This window comes from Montipora capricornis, chromosome 2 (genome assembly GCF_036669925.1).
Source record: "Montipora capricornis isolate CH-2021 chromosome 2, ASM3666992v2, whole genome shotgun sequence".
Lineage (NCBI taxonomy): Eukaryota > Metazoa > Cnidaria > Anthozoa > Scleractinia > Acroporidae > Montipora > Montipora capricornis.
Genome location: NC_090884.1, coordinates 17,929,163 through 17,931,662, shown reverse-complemented (window position 1 = coordinate 17,931,662; position 2,500 = coordinate 17,929,163). Strand labels below are relative to the sequence as shown.

Below are 2,500 nucleotides of genomic sequence, written 5' to 3'. Positions count from 1 at the left end.
ATTTTTGGACTATATCAGTGCTACCTCCAATACGAAAATTGCAGATGGTTGCTTGTAGAAAATTGTACTTGTAGTCATCAAACTAAGTTATTGTATATTTCCACAGCTGGACACACGAAGATTTTTCGCCCAAGAATCCTGTGTAAGATTGATAAGTAACAGAAACATGTTGATAGCGTTTTTTACATGACTTGTCGTTGCACTGTTGTTAATTGATATTTGTACTACTCAAGTCAAGCTATGATCCTCGCAGTTATGAACGCATTTTTAGCAATTGCATAGAAAAGCCAGGACATTTTAGGACTTCAACGGGGTTTGAACCTGTCACCTCGCGATGCTGGTGCGAGGCTCTAACTAAATGGGCCGGTAAAGCCATTGACTTTGAGAGCTGGTCATCTGCGGATTCAAGGGTTCCCATGATGAATGCATCAATGAACGAAATGATATGTGAAATGAATCACACTAAACTGGGGATATGAAATCAATAACAGCGAGGATCATAGCTTTACTTGATTTCATACTCGCAGTTCAGTATTTTATTCATTTCACATATCATGTCATTGATTGATTTCTACTACTGTATTATGAATGAAGACACACCACCAAGTCCATTCTCTTAAAGTAAAAGTAAAGTAACCATATTTAGCGTCAATAACTTGTAACAGTAATTCAACTGACAAACCTGAGGTTGACGGTGCGCTCATTTTACTCCCCCCTCTCCATCAGTGCTCCGTTTTACGGGTATTTAAAGCTACTTAGCTACACGGAAAGGAAAGAAGTCGAAACAAGGATGCAAGATCTGGGAATCGAACTCAGGACCTCTTGAACCAAGGCCGCACACTAACCGATTGTGCCATCCTTGCTCTTTTGTCTCTTGTTTGTCATATGTTAACATGAACAGCTTCTCGGGCTGTGAGACAGCACAACAAATCTGTTAATGGTAGTTGCAAGTCTTTATTTATTTTTCTATTTTTTGCGTGTTTTTATTGTTTGTGAACCAAAAGGTGATTAGCAACCTGTAGATGAACTCTTGCTTTCGTTTCATTCTTTCATGTTGCCAGTGTAAAAATTAATAATGGCAGTGAGTTCTCAAGTACATCATCCAAACCGCGCAAGTTGGTGAAGTACATTGGAGGCGTTAAACACTTTACTCTGTATGCATTTCAAGTGAGGGCGGTAGTTCTAACGAATAAGGGAGCCAAGAGCGACCTTGTATTCATACAGACTAAGGAAAATGGTGAGTATTCTGAAGAATAAGAAAAGCATTTTCGTGTGGGGCTGCACTTATGTCCACAAATGCAAGTAATTAAATATGTGCCCAAGTGTGATATCCAACTCAAAATGCCCCTTAAGTCAAAGCCTTTGCTACCATTTTAGGGATAAAGGTTAGCGTTGTCTTAAGCTTGGGGCAATAAGCAAGGGGACACTTTGCTGTGCTTATTGAAAAACGCATGCATCAAGCGAAAGAAACCTTTAATATTTTTATGACTGTAGATGTACTTTTGAAAATAACGTTTCTGCTAAATAATTTTGCTGCTGCTTCAATTTTTGTTTTTCATTGGTTACAGTTCCTTCTCTGCCAGTTGGTCTTGAGGCAAACTATATCAATTCTTCATCATTACTTGTCAAGTGGCAGCCTCCTCTGTATCCCAATGGGAATATAACAAAGTACATTGTAACTTACGAGTTCAGCACTTACTCACCATGGAAACAGGATCTAAACTGGTGTAACAGACAATTTTCAATCAGAGGAAGCAGTGAAAATAGGCAGGAGGATGAAAAAAATAGCAACAAGACATCCGATGGTAGGAACAGTCAGTTGCAAAATCTTATACTTTGACAACCTATAGGTTTCCCCAGCCTTGTCATTGCTTCATACTGTGTTTCAGAAACGGGAACTACTGCCATGATTATAGGCTTTCCATTCAAAATAAACATTGTCATTGGAATCATTGCATTTTCCCATTACATTGCAGTGGTCTCTAACAAAGCAATGGCAACTATTTTTGTGTGCTAAGATAATCCCCAGGGAACTGAACTCTGTTTTCTTATAGACAGGTTCTTTCGTTTCAGGAAATCAATATGGCTGCTGGTCACATGAGTTAAAACGCTCAAGAGATTCAAATAGTTTCCTCTCTGGCAAAGACAAAAAAATCTCAATAACAAGAAATACCTTCAAAAGAGGGAAATTAGGGTTTGCATGCATCTTGAAAACCCTTGAATTTGAGAGTACGTTTTCAAGGCCTTAAAATCCTTGAAAATGTCTGCTCTTCATTCCTTGGCCTTGAAAGTCCTTGAATTTTTTCTGACCCACATTTTTAATCTTTGAAAACTTCAGTAAAAATGGTCAGCCACTCAAGTCGTGTCATACAAACGTGGTGAGCTGTGGGGTCGAGATTGGTTACCAGTGCCTTTGCATTATTTTTGGGCATGAACTTTATGGAAAATGGGCAAGAATTGTACTGTCAGACTATTTCCATGGGTAAATTGTTCGATGTAA

General features: G+C 38.7%; 1 protein-coding gene across 1 annotated transcript in view; it reads left to right on the top strand.

Moving 5' to 3' along the window:
• Positions 1-2,500, top strand: part of LOC138038984 (insulin-like peptide receptor) — a 134,263-nt gene that overhangs the window by 77,886 nt on the left and 53,877 nt on the right. The window contains exons 10-12 of the mRNA XM_068885106.1: positions 107-142; positions 1,062-1,237; positions 1,569-1,805. Coding sequence (XP_068741207.1) covers positions 107-142; positions 1,062-1,237; positions 1,569-1,805 — 449 coding nt within the window. The remainder of the gene's footprint in view (positions 1-106; positions 143-1,061; positions 1,238-1,568; positions 1,806-2,500) is intronic.